The 15,941-nt window shown below is 38.3% G+C and overlaps 1 protein-coding gene across 2 annotated transcripts; it reads right to left on the bottom strand.

The window, feature by feature from the left end:
* Window positions 1-982: 982 nt before the first annotated feature.
* LOC122667933 (syntaxin-61) lies at window positions 983-15,219 on the bottom strand. Of its 2 annotated transcripts, XM_043864422.1 has the most exons (9): window positions 15,022-15,038; window positions 14,926-14,977; window positions 10,825-10,899; window positions 6,187-6,300; window positions 4,927-5,040; window positions 4,518-4,714; window positions 1,811-1,901; window positions 1,465-1,530; window positions 983-1,248 (listed from the first exon to the last, which is right to left on the bottom strand). In XM_043864422.1, the coding sequence occupies exons 3-9, from the start codon at window positions 10,876-10,878 to the stop codon at window positions 1,138-1,140; spliced, it is 747 nt and encodes a 248-aa protein (XP_043720357.1). In that variant the 5' UTR covers window positions 10,879-10,899; window positions 14,926-14,977; window positions 15,022-15,038; the 3' UTR covers window positions 983-1,137. The 2 variants fall into 2 exon arrangements, with proteins under 2 accessions (XP_043720357.1, XP_043720358.1); XM_043864423.1 differs by lacking the exons at window positions 14,926-14,977; window positions 15,022-15,038 and adding an exon at window positions 15,158-15,219.
* Window positions 15,220-15,941: the final 722 nt, after the last annotated feature.

Raw genomic sequence — 15,941 nt, 5'->3', positions numbered from 1 at the left:
CCCTTGACCTCCTGGGGGCATGCACTCAACTTGCAATGCCTCCAACCAACCAAACTAGCGGTTGTTTGCGACAAGCTGAATGTAGGGCAAACCATTGTTGATCATTTCCTTCTTCTCATTCGTTTCCTAAAGCAACTGAAATTGCTTTATGGAGGGCGTATTTTGTAATGGTTGCAGTGATCAGTTGGGTTGGGTTCTCAATCATGGCTTGCTGATTGAGTGGGAGATCTTATGATCTTTTAATTGTAAGAAAGATTCAAATTAGGATATATGTTCTCCATTCCTTGCAGCATCTTTTAGTAGTGAAACTTGTTTCTCTTTTTTTTACTCATCCACGGCTGTTCTTTGATTGATTTCTCCACCAACTTCATCTTCTAATCAAACATTATGCCCTTGTGCAGTGAATGCGCTCCATGATCCGAAATGGGAGGAAAGTTTAGTCTCACATCGGTACATCAGGTAGTGTGCGACAATTTGGCTTATGTATTTGGAAGAGCCACTTCACCCTAAATCTCGAGCTTTTAGGTTAGACGTCATTCTGGTATCAGAGTTGATTGTCCGTACACCGAAGCTGGGGAAGGTGATATAGTGAATACGCTCCATGACCAGGAATGGGAGAGGAGTTTAATACCACATCGGTCGGGTCATGTGCAACATTTTGGCTTATGACCTTGGAAGGGCTTCTCTACCTTGAAGTTCAGGGTTTTGGATTAAAAAAATGGAAAAAAATTACTTTTATATAAGCTACATGTTTGGCACAAAATTTTGGTGCACAGCTAGATCCCACTATAGCTTATCGAAATAAACTTTTAACCCAATCTGAGTTTTATGCGTTCAGCCAAAGAGATCCAGAAAATGATTAGAAAGTCAGGGTAAAAGCTAAATAGATGGAATATTGAAAATATAATAGAATACAATATGGGTCATCTGTATAAAAAATGAATCTAAACTTTTCCTCGTTCTTTTTTACCATTCTTTTTTCTTTTCAATTAATCAGACAGCACTGCTAGGCAGTGGTTTATTCAATTAACCAGAACAGCAATCACTTCATCTGAAATCCTTACATCCTAGAATCTCCTCTCTTAACAAGCTCTCTCTCCTATGTATAACCAGCCGGATAAAATTTTCCACCGAAGCTTAGGTGAGGAAGACCAAAACAAAGAGAATAATAAAAAGAATCACCAGAAAAGCAATAATCATAATCTGACCCCTCACACCAGCCTTCTTCATAACCAAAGCCACTTTCTTCTGCAAGAAAAGCAATTTTTTCTGTCAGATTACTGAACAATTTTATTGGATAGGTAACTACAGAGCGATTTGGCTTAAACTTAGTTTTAGTGAGATCCCGCAATGACCAGAATCTTCAATTTTATTCAAATCCATTGATTTGATCAGAATTTGCATCCTTCAGAATGAAGACATGTCTCTCAATTCAATTTTATTAAAAAAAAAAAAAGGACTAACCTGGACAAAATCAAGACGATTTTTTGTACTGTCCATTTCCAAGCTCAATTCTTCTATGAGCTTTTCCTGATTCACCCACAAAAAATTATTAGCAAATATGGGAATAAATGATTACCGTCAAGGCATCACACATAACACTCGAGGAATACTCAAGCCTCATATTTCCTGCCACTTTCAACACCATAAATTTTATCACCAAAACAAGAGACATGAGTGGCACTGGGAAAAACATTGGCTCCATGCTTTAGAAAAACTACAACCTGAATCGTTTCAGAAAAGTAAGATGAGATGCAACAGTCCTATCTGAGGAAGTAAAGTAAAAAAATAAAATTTGTGGAACAATAACCTGTCCAAGTAGTTCTTCATGGATCGTAAGCCCTACACCTCCGATTTTCTCCACACTTGCACTAAGCTCATCCAGCTCTTGATCCTGTTGCCTACAAATATCAAGAAAGAAAAGGCAGAGACAATCAAATGATTGATTAAACCAGTTCAATTGACAAGATGAAATTTGACAACAAATAACAGAGTAAAAGGAAATCATAAGCTATTTCAGACGCCTTTGGAATTTTAGAGATATCATTCCCCGCCCATTTCTTACTAATTAGGGGGGAAAAATACTACACCTTCTGTGCGCTTATAGAACTAGCCCATTGCAAAATCCCAGAAACACTTGGCCGAAGGCCCATGTTATCCAGTGGGGACTTGAAATGAAGCCTAATTAGGACAAATCGTGTAGGGCTGCCTTCATCACTTTTATGTTTAGAAAAAACTTGGACTGCAGAAGATACTAGTAGAAGAGTCCAATAGAAAGTGGGCCAGATGCTTGAGTTGGGGCACTAAATTTGAAGGTGACTTTCCAAAGGATACCCTATCTACATGCAGCTACCCGTGAAGGAAATTTTCTTTCACTGCCACCGGGGGAAACCGTATTCCCCAAATTTATTAGCTATTTACAAATGCAACCAATTAAAAGTCAAACCACCAGAGCGTCAACTCTTCACAGGCTCAGCTTGCGAGCTACTCAGGTAAGCTAAGCTCAGGATCAAGCTCCTAGTGATTTTTTTCTTTTGATATGTTACTGATAATGTTTTAGTAGCAAAGCTACAACAACACCAGTCTACTAACAACAGCAACAACAGAACGGCCCATCAGAACACAACCCCCCCCCCCCCCCCCCGCGGAATACATCCCCAAAAGAACATTGATGTATTCTATTATAGACAAGATAAGCTAGGGAAAAAACACAGCAATCCCCAAGTAAGCAACAATATGGAAGAATATATAGAATAAAATATTTCAGAATCTAAAGGTCAGATGGAGCTGAGATTTGGATCGATTAGATTCCTCACTATTCTATTCAATTCCTCCAAAGATCAAGCTGATCCAGTGTTTGGATCTGCTGTAACAAAGTATTGCAGAGAATAGAAACTTAAGAACAACAGAATTTAGCAACTAAAGAAAACAGAAAAAACTCTTAATCTGTAGGTCTGGTGATCCTCATATTATGATTAGATATGGAAGTGGAACTAACAGGGAACAAAATAATATCAAAAGAAGAGGTCGATCCAAGGGTTGGATTGACTAGAGTGTCAGTTTGAACCCATGTAGCCACAATTAGAAACAACAGTAAAACAGAGAACTCAGACCCGCAAACCAGTATGTAAACAGAGACAAACTGATGCTAGAACAACAGGGGATGGATGGAAAAGACAGAGAAGAAAGCTAACCCTAGGAATCATTGGATGTTAGATGACAACCAAAACAGAAAGAGAAAGTAAAAGAAACAGAAACCATGGGGAGGATTCTGTACCGGAAACCTGCAGAAACTTTAATGGCAAAATAAATGTGATAGAATACTAAAGAAGATTCAAATTAAAAGTGAAAAAACACCTAGAGCATGGTGACGGTTGAAGGGTTTTACATGCTAAAAAATTTGACAGAATCAATGGAAGAAAGAACAAGGAGAAGACGAAGAAAGGAAGAAGAAGATATGACCATAGGCTTCACCACCTATGGAGTGCGGTTGGGCTTCACCACCTTGGCTTGACTGATTCACCACAACACATCACTCTCATGGAGCAAGAATTATCAAACAACCAAGATCGTGGGCTGTTGTAGCTATAACATGAAAATATAAACTAAGTAATTAATAACTCCAAAAAGATCTGGGCAGCTCCCATTCCTCCTCACGCCATCTGTCCTCTTGGGGCCCACACTAGGCCATGCGAGACCCAAGTCTGGTCCACACAACCTGGCCTAGTTAAGGACCAGAACCAGAACCGTGGCCACTGTTATGAGCCTGGTTCTGGCATAGGATCTTAACCATGGTCTGCTGGCCTGCCTTCTTCCTCTTACGTGCATACATGTACTTTATCAGTACATAAGCTGTCTAAGCAACTTTTAGAATGATATCACATGGCAAGAGATTCTTTGATTTCTTCCACACAATTTGCAGCAAAAGTAAAAGTATCAAAAAGATACTTGTTGGTGTTTCCTCAGGACCAATAGGAGAACAGGATTCTGTTAGAGAAAAATTGATAGCAATAAAAACTGGGGTGGAGTTGCTGATTAGGAAGGCATTTTCTTGTGGGAGTATTGAGGGAGATTCAACCAATCTTACCCAAAGATGGACAGTCCAGCGCAGGAACCATGGCATTACACTCATTATGTAACACCCACATGCTACCTCATTTCCCAAATGCACATTTAACTCTAATCAAAACCTAGATCTGCTATTGAGGTGGTTGATGACCTAGCACAAATGGCTTGTGTTATGGAGATGATATTCAATTACAATTGCTTTTGTTCTTTGTGTCTTTTGGGCAACAATGGGTTTATGCTTCTGGTGATTTAGCAGCATTCATGTGCTGCCTTCTGTGTGTGTCCCAGCATTGTTGTTTTTGTTCTTATTGTCATTAGATTAGTGAAAAGGGGAAAACTTGAATGACGCAAAAAAAGAAAAAGAAAGATAATCATATAAGCAAATGGAAAGAATGAAAGAAATAAACAAAAAGAGAAGAGACAGAGACAGATAGGGAGCGAAAGAATACTTTATGAGAAGCAGTTGCCTGTCTGATTCAGAAGATATAAAATCTTCATTATCATTCGCCATGTGGTTGGATCTGCCTGTCTGATAAGCACGATCATCAGGAAGCCTCATTAGTTCTTGACGCATTCCACTCAGACCAGCAGTGACTGAGACATTCTTTTCCTTTCCAGCTTCCACTGATTTCTTCACAGTACCCACCTAACAGAATACTACAATCATTTTAGTAAATATAGTCCAAATTCCGAACATAGTGTATTATAAAAACTATTCAAACCACTAAAAAGCTTAACTAAGAAACTCAAATAATTGAACAGTTTTAAGATTCCTATTCTTACAACGTAAATGGATAACTAATTTACCAAATACAATATCCAAGGTCGCCAAATTTGGTAAGGTGATTGGGATTCTACCTGTGTAAGAGCAGTGCTGGTCCATCTCCTTCGTTTTTCAAGTTCCACTTCATCAATGCCATACCAGGCAGGATCTCGAGCTGCCACAGTGATGGTCTTATTCAATTCATCCACCTTCCTACGAAGAAAGCAGGTCTTTAGCAGCCATAGATGGGATCTGATAAATTATCAAGACTGATAAACAAGGAACTTCTAAGAACAAGAAGAGAAGTAGAAAAGATTAAAGAGCTTCGTGCACCAGAGTTAGTATTGAAGTAGTAGTTATTGTTTGAAGAGTTACACATGGAGAGGTAACATGACTGCGTGAACCGTGAGATTTAGGAAATGATTTCAAAGACAAACACAAATACAGTCGATTAGTTGTAAGCTTATTCATTTGACTGCACCAGGCTTGATATATCATTTTCTGTTGGTGTCACAAGCCAATTTATGGAGAACCCAAAGCAAATACATTGGGAAGCCGCATGTAGGATACTTCGTTCTCAAGAGTCAAGAGTGCCCCAGACAAAGAACTGAATCTGAAGGTACATTTCCATAAGTGTACTAATAGGAAACCCAAGCTCCTACAATCAGACAGTCTATTTCCCCTTCTATCACCGGCTATTGTACCTTGTGACTTGGAAAGTAAGTAGACTACAGTGTTAAGGTCAAGTGCTGAATCTGAATACCGGTCTATCGCTCAAACTATTTGTGAGCTGATTTGGCTAAAATCTCTCATGTAGGAGCTTGGGTTTCCTATTAGTAAACTTATGGAAATGTTTTGTGATGATCGTGCAGCTATCCACATCACTAGTAACTTTGTCTTTCATGAGAGGATGAAGCATATAGAGATCGATTGTCATTTTGTTCGTGATGCTATGACGGGCAAACTTGTGACTACTCCATTTGTCAATTCTGCTGATCAATTTGGTATGTTTTACCAATGCCCTTTCAAGTGTGTTCATCTTGAAGGAGAGTGTTGTATAAGAAGGGGTATTTCTGGTATTTACAATAGTCTGGAGGTGTTTAGGTAACATGTTCCATATTTTACCTTACTATATATGTATGTATAGTGGGGGATATTCTTATCCCTAACCATCTCTCTTCTCGTTTCTTTCTGTCTATTTTCTTCTCTGCTCAGATCTGGTTTATTGTTTACAGAAGTAACAAGAAGTATACAGTCAAACTTGTGGCTTTCTAAATCGTTTGGACTACTTCTAAGATATGGAATTAGGTAGCAAAGCATAAAATAGGTAATCATTGTGATTCAAGCTGTAATACCTGCCACTCAATGCTTTCACAGCTGGCAATTAACTCCTTCGTGAGATGGACCTGCTCTCCTGTATTCGAAGGCATGTGCTCCCATTGGTGGAAAGTGGACAGCAGTTTATCAATCTGAAAAAGAAATCATGAAAGTTAGGCCTGCATCATCAAGAATCCCAAATATGATTCGTTGGTCATCACAACCCAGTCATAAAAAAACTGATTGAAAAGATATATTTCAATAATGGTCAATCATAAACGCAAGAACTCATGTAAAATTGTCCATGTTTACCCAGCACAATATAGGGGACTTAAGATGCCTGTGGATGGCCAATGGCCGACTAGTGGTTTCGACGGGTTTCGACCGACTGTTTGCCTAAAACTTCATTTTTACCTTGATTTTGGCCATTCCACTTCCAACTCTTGGTGGAACAAGTTGTTAGAAGCTTGTACAAGTCATCTACAGCTAACATTTAGTGGATTTGAGGGAAATTGCTTGAAGATTCAGAGTTTGAGGTAATACCCTTTTTCCATAAAGTAATTTTTGCATTACGGAAAATATTTTAAAGTATTCACAAAAAAATAAATATGTAGTGGTTAGGCTTCAATTTTATATCTTAAATAATATTAGCTGATCTACGACCTCACAGAGTCGGATTTAATTTTATTTTTTTAAATTATTTTTAAATTTTCTGGTCTAAAAATTTGATTTTCTTGCAAGTAAATGATTTTTCTCCATTTGCCACTTGCAATTTCATATTTTAATTGGTTTCATTATATTTTGTATGTTATAGCACTAAATCGTGTGAAACGTAGGCTATCTTTGAGGAATATATAGGCAAGGTACAGCGTACACTGCCAACCTAGAGTACGAAACCAAACTAACAATTTGATATGTTTTTCAACAATATAAAGGTTCCAATGTGTTTGGGGATGCTTCATTAGCGCCTTTGCCAAGTTTCAGACCAAAATATGGTCGTTTGACCACCGAAATGACCAAACAAAACCAACCACCGATTCCCACAGAATTTCGACCAGATTTTAGTCGAAATCCAAAATATTTTGGTTTCGACCAACTGGCTTGTTGAACCTTGCTCTAGCTTGGGTTGTGCCAGTGACCTGTTGGATGAATTGGCATTAGCGCTGCCACCCCAAGGAGTAGACTCAGGTTTGAGTCTCTAGAGCTGCATACCGCAATATGTCGTGAAAGCAGTGATACACGCTCCAGCTTAATCACCCACTCCTAAAATTGTAGCACTAAAAACATACAAACAAAAAAAATATTTGTTGGGTTGCATTTTTGAACACTTGGGAATTCATTTCCCTTATTATGGCTGCTTATTAGTAAAATTTCAATGATATTTTCAACAGCTGTCCACATAAAACAAAGGTCTATTGTGCTAAATGCCTCCAATCATCCAAAAAGTAATGACAAAGCAAATCATCAAGGTTGGTTCGTATAAGGGGGCTTTAGCACTGTGCACCTGCATCAGTTCTCCTGGAATTGTTCTTCAAAGCTATTATCATAATATCATCCAAGGATCAACAGCTATTCCATCCACATTGTCCATGGAGCCCACCTCAACCATTGCTTGGTTGCATGGGCTCGGAGCGGCAAACCGGAATTTTTGCCGTCGCTGTGACTTTAGTTGATCCTGACATGCTACCGCGCGACTTTAGCTGAGCTGACCCAACCCTAGGTTTGAAACTCTAGGGCTGCATACCTCAATATTTGGTGAATGGAGTGATACACGCTCCAGCTTACCCACCCCCCAAAGTTGTATGCTTGTAGCACACTAGCACCAAAAACAAACAAAAAAAATGTAGTTGGATTGCGGCTGAAACACTTGGGAATTGATTTCACTTATCATTGCTTCTTATCAGTAAAATTTCAAATTTTTGACCTTCTTATTTAGGCAGTCCATAGAGTCCAAATCCTGACATACAAACCATATTTGATCAACTCTCTTTGCAGTGAGATTTTGGAGTTGAACCTCTTCCCAGATGAAATTCTAGAAATTAAGGTCTTGGATTTTAAGTAAAATATTTATTGCTTTGTGAACTCTTAAGTTACAACAGTCCATGAAGGTTAATAATTTTCTCTGCATCATTCGGTTCTGCCGTTTGCTGTTTCTAAGACGTCTGTAGGTTTTGAGAATAAATTTTGTTTGATTTCCTTAAATACGCTTACCTTTATTCCTAATCCTTTTCTATCCCTTATTTTGTTTTATTTCCAAGATTGTCCTTATTCTTTATTTTGTAATTCCTATTATATCCTTCCTTTTTATCTACCTTATTAGCCCCTTAAGATTCTGTTTAATTACTACATTGCCATCATTCTTTAATACTTGGTTATTGTACACTTGGGTGGGCCCATAGCAATCCCAAACAGGGTTTTCAAACCCGGGGATTGCATTAAGTATGCTTAAACCTATATAAAGCCTTATAATAAGAAAATTTGGTTTTTGATTTAAGGGAATGATTCTCTTCAAAGTGGTTTGATGTTCAACCCCTAGCTTTGTTCATGACAAACAATCCTCAGATCTCTTCTATTCCTTCAATTTTATACACTTCAATTTATAGTACAGTTGGCCCATTAACAATAGGTTTGTAAATCTAACTGCATCATAAAGTTGTGTAAAGCAAACTTCCAATTAGTAAAGGGACTTCTCGACCTGAAAGGAAAGCTTTCAAACTCTTGTTTGAAACTTTCAAGGAATGGTAGAATACCAATGGCCATTAAAAAGGGATAATAACAGATCCATCAACTCTAACACCCAATTTGATGCAGCCCAACTAGAACTATAAACAGAATTGCAACGAAATGAACAGGAAGGAGACAGAAACAACAGTTATTCACTATAGAGTAGAACAGATTGACCATTAAATCACTATTAGAGAAGAGCCATTATTCTCCCCATAAACTCTTTAATGTGTAATGGCTCCGACAAGATACAGCATAGACTCTCAACTGTTTCTATTTTCACTATTACTCCAAGTCTCTTTACTAATAAAATTAAGATTACCAACTCTAAATACAATTAACTTTTATCAGCGCTTAAACCGCTTCCAAAACAAATAAAATAAAAACACCACCCACAAAATAGACTTTAAATCGAAATCCTAATCAAATTCAACTTCATAACTTTATAGGAAAGCTCAAAATTGAAAGATTTTGGTATCGTTAGAAAGGTTACTGAACTCAGCTTTCAGCAGCACCCAAGACATGCTGAAAGATAAGAATTTTGACCTTCGAAAAATTACATATGCAATTCACATATTCTTCATCACTCTCTTGAATTGGATATGGACATTTTGAAGACAAATTTTTTTTTTCATAAGCAAGAAAATATATATTGTTTGAACTTTGAAGCTAGAGATACTAACACCTTAGTTAAAAATCTTGTCGAAATTTCGACAGGGAAATTTCGGATATTTCGGCCAGGACGAAATGAGATGTTATGTCGAAATGAAAAAAATGCACCGTTTCGTCGAAATTTTGGTCATTTCGTTTTGGTATTTAAGTCATTTCGGCATTTTACAACCAGAAATGGCCAAGCAAAACTCATAGAAAAAATACAATATTTCGGCAAAATTTCGGTATCTCGGAAATTTCGGTCTGGCCGAAATGGCCTTCCGAAATGAGATTTAATACTATGACTAACACACAACCTCATCTTTCACAAAAATAACCCCCTATATTATACATTTAATGTGAAACCTTAAAAAGGAAATTTAAGCACTAATGTACTGCAAAGATTTTTCCTCTACTTCCACTTTGTTAATCAGTCATAATCACTGAATCCAACATACCGCGTCATCAAATATTCTAATTCCTGTTTCTTCTTGTATTCACTGCCAAGCAAGTAAAACAGCCTTAACCATGAACGTGGAAGCATACTTTTTGCTTCTCAGTTAGGGAAGAGAAACAATAAAGTCCTTAATGCTATTGATTTTCTTCCCTGACTTCTTCTTGCAGAGGATATTCACTCAATGGCTACAGGCACATGAGAAGAACGAGATACTTATACAACAGGATCCTATTTATAAAGAGTCTTAGTCTCCAGATTAAAAAGTAACAAACTAGATTATAATGACTGTTAAAATGAAGTTCGGCATCAAGTGGCACCGTTTACTGACCTACAAAATATTAATAGATCAGAAATTCAATAAGATAGTCAGCATTACTGGACCAGATTGCATAGCTCGTGACAGATTTCTTAAAGTGTGATGAATAAGGAAAATTCATCTACTACAGAATTAAGTTAATAGTCCAGAACTAGAGACCACAGTGAAATCCATACAAGCAAAAATATGGGGGTGGGGCCACATAGTGGGCTCCACCTTTCTCTGTAGTTATTGCATCTCCTTCATGTGTAGGTTGAACCAACCAAACGGTTTTGCCCTTTCATTAGTCAAATGCAGTAACTCGACACTAACAAAATTCAAATGACTAACATAAAAAAGAAACGATTTTGGGATCAATGTGAAAAAAGATTACTTCAATCAAGAAAAATAAAATAAACTTATTATTTATAAATTTCTTAAACAAAAGAAAGTACCAGGAGATCTTGTTGGTCATGAACCTAATTACACATGATATCAATTACTGCATTCACGTACTGGTGTACATATCATTAAGTAGTCTTCACTTACAGATTCCTGAATCTCCTCTTTAACTATGTAAAATGGATCTTGAGCTGATGACATATTTTCCCTGACGATACTGTCCTACAAAGATAAAGAAATTTAATTCCAAAAAAGAGAAAGAGAACAAATACAGATAAACTAACAAATTCAAAATTAATGAATACAGGATGTTATGATTAAGTTTATGGCTTAGAGACTACAGCACAGAAAAGATGATTCAACTTGAGCGGAAAAGAGTAGATTTAAATGGGGATCTTTGACAAATAAAGTGATGCAGATTCATCATCAAATAGGGCTTGTTTCATTGGGAAAAAGTGTAGGGTTGGGATATATATATGTTGGGCCTTTGTTCCCAAGGGTTTTCTATGTATTAGGCCACTTTAGTGGGCCTGAACTAGGGGTATATAGGTTGCATACGGGATTAGCCCAATACTTAGTTTTTATTTTGTGTTTTTAATTGAACCGGTTTAAATTGGTTGCATCCAATTGGTTCAATTGGTCTAATTTAAGTGAAGTGATCCTATTGGCTAAGAGGTTCTTATATCCTATTGGCTACTAGGGAATCTTCTTTATTTTAAGTAGTTTAAGTTGTTTTAAGTCATTAGGACTCTATTTTGAGTCTATTTGAGTTTCCTAGTCAGTTTAAGTTGCCTAATAGGTTAGGGATAAGGTTAGGCCATTCCTTTTTAGTGTCTAAGTCTATTTTTGAGTCTTCTATATAAGTTTATAAGGGAGACCAGCATTGGATACGAATTTGATTAATAAAAATTAGCTTTATGCTTGCTGCCATTGCTGCTGCTCTTTGTGAGTGTATATCCTTGTGGATCTCAAGGTGGATAGGGTGGGTGGACTCCTGTGACTCCTTGCATTGTGAAGATCGGGAGGTTATCTCAAGTCATCAAGCTGCTGCCATTGTTCCGGCAATATAGTGAGTTAGAATCTGTTTTTATTTTAAACCTTCTTCTACTAAGACCTAATCTACAATCCCCTCCATCCATCAAACCTTAATCTCCATTAAACCTGTAACTCCTACTTCAACTAGGACTCCCTTATAACTACAGATCTGGCCATCAATTTCGAACCCTACCTCCAGCCTATATCCCCCACACCTCTCTCTACACTCGACCTTAACCCTAGCCCTTAGTCTCCACTTTATCCCCTCCATTCCTTCACTCCATTAAAACCCAAAACCTGCAACACAATTCTGTCCAGAACTGCAGAATTTTAAAACCTTCCCAAATCCGATTATTTTTATACCATATTGACCCCCTAGATCTGCCCGTTAATACCCTATAAACCCCTTTCCCGATATCCAACCCTAACCCTAGGAATTGACCTAAATCCTAGTGCTGTCCATTCGAACCAGCAACCCCTTTTGTTATTTGATCCTGTTGTTTGGCTCCTAGTAGGCCTCCTACCTATCTAGGACTACATTAAGTGGTATCAAAGCTATGGCGGAGGGAAGCTCCAACCAAGCCTTGAAAGACCCACCTCCCTTCGTTTTCAAGACCCAAGCGGAGGGAAGCTCCAACCAAACCTTGAAAGACCCACCTCCCTTCGTTTTCAAGACCCAAGTTCGTCTACCCAATGGGAGCACAGCCATCTTAGTTGTTGATGAGAGGAGACGTAACAACATTATTTCACAATCCGTGGTGGATATGTTGTCCCAATCAGGAGAGATTTGCATCGAGCCTACAGGTAAAGTCTGTGTTGAATTTGGGTGTTCTTCATATCATGATGGTGCTTGGTGTAAGCCGGTATCATCTCCAAGGAGCTTTATTGCAGTAGGTTGCAATTGGTTGGACGAGCGACAAGGTTGGATTGAACCGGAAAACAACTTGTGTGTCCTACCTGATCGACAGCGTCTATACCATTTGTTTACTCTAAAAGGATTACAACCAAAGGTGACCACATCGACTGTACAGCCACAAGGACTGCCGAACATGTCAACTCAAATGCAAGTGACATCGACTATGTTTGAAGTTTCACCTATGGCAGATGCACCAACAAAAGATTCTACTAAAGCGGTTTGTGTTGAAGAGATTCAAGAACCTATAGCTAAAGAAATTCAAGTAGACCAAGCTGCACCAGTAGTTGAGATCATGGTTGAGAAGCTCGGCCATCAAATTGATGTGGAGGTCCAACACACAATGGTAGAAGAAACTACTGAAGAGGGCAAAGTAGACAAGGCTGAGGACATGGAAGATGAAGTGGTGATTGACAACACTCCACAAGAAATCATCGACATCCAAGATGTTGTTCTTGAAGAGGTCGAGCACAAAGAGTTTGTTATGCCACTATGGTTCTTTGAAGAGAACGCTCCACGCATTGAAGACTTTATCCCCAATGTTCCCGCTTCACCGAAATTCTGTTTGGGGATGGTCAAAGCTGTTGATCACATGTTGATTCCCCCTCATCACTACAAAATTCGAGGACGAATTTTTTCAAGTTGGGGAGAGTTGATGCAGATTCATCATCAAATAGGGCTTGTTTCATTGGGAATAAGTGTAGGGTTGGGATATATATATATGTTGGGCCTTTGTTCCCAAGGGTTTTCTATGTATTAGGCCACTTTAGTGGGCCTGAACTAGGGGTATATAGGTTGCATACGGGATTAGCCCAATACTTAGTTTTTATTTTGTGTTTTTAATTGAACCGGTTTAAATTGGTTGCATCCAATTAGTTCAATTTGTCTAATTTAAGTGAAGTGATCCTATTGGCTAAGAGGTTCTTATATCCTATTGGCTACTAGGGAATCTTCTTTATTTTAAGTAGTTTAAGTTGTTTTAAGTCATTAGGACTCTATTTTGAGTCTATTTGAGTTTCCTAGTCAGTTTAAGTTGCCTAATAGGTTAGGGATAAGGTTAAGCCATTCTTTTTTAGTGTCGAAGTCTATTTTTGAGTCTTCTATATAAGTTTGTAAGGGAGGCCAGCATTGGATACGAATTTGATTAATAAAAATTAGCTTTATGCTTGCTGCCATTGCTGTTGCTCTTTGTGAGTGTATATCCTTGTGGATCTCAAGGTGGATAGGGTGGGTGGACTCCTGTGACTCCTTGCATTGTGAAGATCGGGAGGTTATCTCAAGTCATCCAGATGCCGCCATTGTTCCGGCAATATAGTGAGTTTGAATCTGTTTTTATTTTAAACCTTCTTCTACTTAGACCTAATCTACAATCCCCTCCATCCATCAAACCTTAATCTCCATTAAACCTATAACTCCTACTTCAACTAGGACTCCCTTATAACTACAGATCTGGCCATCAATTTCGAACCCTACTTCCAGCCTATATCCCCCACACCTCTCCCTACACTCGACCTTAACCCTAGCCCTTAGTCTCCACTTTATCCCCTCCATTCCTTCACTCCATTAAAACCCAAAACCTGCAACACAATTCTGTCCAGAACTGCAGAATTTTAAAACCTTCCCAAATCCTATTATTTTTATACCATATTGACCCCCTAGACCTGCCCGTTAATACCCTATAAACCCCTTTCCCAATATCCAACCCTAACCCTAGGAATTGACCTAAATCCTAGTGCTGTCCATTCGAACCAGCAACCCCTTTTGTTATTTGATCCTGTTGTTTGGCTCCTAGTAGGCCTCCTACCTATCTAGGACTACATTATAAAGTGACAGAAAAGTGTAAAGGAATTCCATTCATTTTCCATAATTTATTTACTGCAGAATTTTTCTCCCTTGAACATTCTAGTATACATTGTGATGCAAACCAGATTTTATCAAAATACCTATACCGTTTTGGGCCTTTTGGCAGTTTAAAATAAAGGAAGAGAAGTCATTGAAACAGAAATCAGGAAGGTTGAAGAGATAAAAGTATAATTGTCAAAGCATCGCCTAGAACAAATTTTGACCAAACGGAACCATTCGATTACCTGTTAAAACATGGATTTGGTTACGGGTTAGATCCAGAAAAAGGTGTTGATGCTTGACAAAAGCAGTTAGAAAAAAAAGCTGCTACCTAGAAAATGTGAGATCCAACGATCAAAGAACACCCAAATAGAATAACAGAAATTGAGCAAACAAAAGATGCGTAAGAGATTTTAATAAAAATGAGAGAGATTAACAGCAAAAAAAATGGAAGCCACCTGAATTGAATTCAGTTGCAAAAGCTCAAAAACCTTGTACACGGACAAACAGATAACGAAAGTATTTTAAAAAAAAAAGTTCTCGTCAGCTGATAGTTTGTACGAAGGAACCAAACAAATCTTCCATTGCAGGGGGGAGAGTGAGAGAGACGACAATCGACGTTAACCTTCAATCTTACTGAACATTTTACAAACAAAAATTCTTCGAGAGAGAGGAGAGAGGAATACCTACCTGAAAACAGGGATGGAGAGACGAGAAGAAGGGCCTTTGCCGCGGGATCGAGAATTTAACTCCAACGAGAATCTTACTACTCCCGTAGAGTCTTTTGAAGCTTCGGTGAATGTGAGAGTTCCAACTTCCAAATCGGTTTTCTTGGAAGACTATCGTCAAGGTGTGCCTTATTTTTTCCCTTATTTTATTTATTTATTTATTATTATTTAACCATTAGAGTCGTAACGGCATTGATCTACGCACTACGCTGTGACTTGTGAGAATCGCAGTGCAGGGTCCTGAGGTGGGGATTGAGTCGTTGGACACATAACATGACCTGTTTTTATCCTATAAAATGGATCGGTGTTCCTAGTGGGGGAGCGTGGTTCTGCGAACATGGGGCCAATGAGAGTGCGCGCGTTGGTATCATGGGATGAGATTTTCACCTTTCATCGTGAACCAGGTGGTCATTTTATCCCCCCTTTGAACATGCCCGGTACACTCTCTCAAGAGAACTTTTTTCTTGATTATATAGGGAAGTAGTTTTCTGTCAGGCTATGCCACACTCCCATGTGTCTATCTCTCTCCTCCTTAAAACAATGAGGTAGAGTTGTCTTTTCATATGGAAAGGAGAGAGATAGACTCATGGGAGTGCTGGTTTACGCAAGCACTCTCGGACAAAGTTCTTTTTCCCTTAACTATTTTGTTATTGTTTTCATTGACGAAAATTGTCATTGTTTCATCTCTCGAAAATAATTAAATGGGTCGGTGTTCTCTATACGGGAGCATGGCCAGTGACCCCTGT

The sequence above is a fragment of the Telopea speciosissima genome, chromosome 7 (assembly GCF_018873765.1).
Source record: "Telopea speciosissima isolate NSW1024214 ecotype Mountain lineage chromosome 7, Tspe_v1, whole genome shotgun sequence".
NCBI classification, from domain to species: Eukaryota; Viridiplantae; Streptophyta; class Magnoliopsida; order Proteales; family Proteaceae; genus Telopea; species Telopea speciosissima.
This window is presented reverse-complemented; position numbering and strand designations above follow the sequence as displayed.